General features: G+C 32.8%; 1 protein-coding gene across 1 annotated transcript in view; it reads right to left on the bottom strand.

The window, feature by feature from the left end:
* LOC106869426 (GRIP and coiled-coil domain-containing protein 2) overlaps positions 1–480 on the bottom strand; it is a 121,436-nt gene extending 120,956 nt beyond the window's left edge. The window contains exon 1 of the mRNA XM_052974888.1: positions 57–480. Coding sequence (XP_052830848.1) covers positions 57–62 — 6 coding nt within the window. The 5' untranslated portion in view covers positions 63–480. The remainder of the gene's footprint in view (positions 1–56) is intronic.
* Positions 481–976: the final 496 nt, after the last annotated feature.

Below are 976 nucleotides of genomic sequence, written 5' to 3'. Positions count from 1 at the left end.
ATATATATAGATGAGATAAACAAAATGTGAAAACAATCGTGTTAATGTAAACTTACCGACATAGTTGTAATATTGTAATATCAGTGTCATAAACCTCTAGTATCAAATGTAAACATCACCATTATTATTATTATTATTATTATTATTCCAGCGATATTCATGAAATGTAAATATATAATATCACGGTGTGAAGTCTCCACCAAGGCAGGACATGTTTTCACTTTCCTTCATCATAGTAAATAAAACTTTGCCATACACCAGACGTCGCTTTTCGTATTAAGACGAATACCACAGGTTAACCGCTGGTAAATTTCGCTTTGATTGTTTCAGAATGTGTGTGATAAAGATGAGTTAATGTTTAAAGTAAAGAAAAGGTAGTTTGGGGAATGATAGAAATGAAAATACTGAATTCCTGTGGAAAAACTTAAACAATTCCGATGGAAGATAACGAGGTTTTTAGAACAGCGTAAAGAATCATGGGTGGGGGGAATTTAAGGGAAGTAACTCTGCATCTACTACTCCCCTGACATAGGTGCTGATCAAATTTTTAAAATCTTTGATATGTAATTTATGATTGCATAGTATTGGCACAAGGCCTGGAATTTATGGCGAAAAAAACTGTCGATTATATTATTCCTTGGTGTTTAGTTGTTACATTATTTTATTGATTTTGGAAGAAAGAAAAATGAAGTTGACCTTAGCGGGTGTTTGTACTCGAAATTAAAAAGCCGGAACAAATATTCCAATGTTATAAGATTCTCCTGAGAGAATACTTTTAACGAAGGATATTGTATTGCTCGGAAGTTTTTTGTTTTGTTTTGTTTTCGTTTACTTTTTTTGCAGGGTGGGGTTTATGACATCACACTACGTAGTCCATATGTCCGAAAAAGAAACGCACTCTAAAGTATTAGAGCAGTAATATATATTTTTAGGAAGTTAAATGTTACGTCCAGTCATAGAGTGACCATTAGTTTCG

Source organism: Octopus bimaculoides, chromosome 19 (assembly GCF_001194135.2).
Source record: "Octopus bimaculoides isolate UCB-OBI-ISO-001 chromosome 19, ASM119413v2, whole genome shotgun sequence".
NCBI classification, from domain to species: Eukaryota; Metazoa; Mollusca; class Cephalopoda; order Octopoda; family Octopodidae; genus Octopus; species Octopus bimaculoides.
This window is presented reverse-complemented; position numbering and strand designations above follow the sequence as displayed.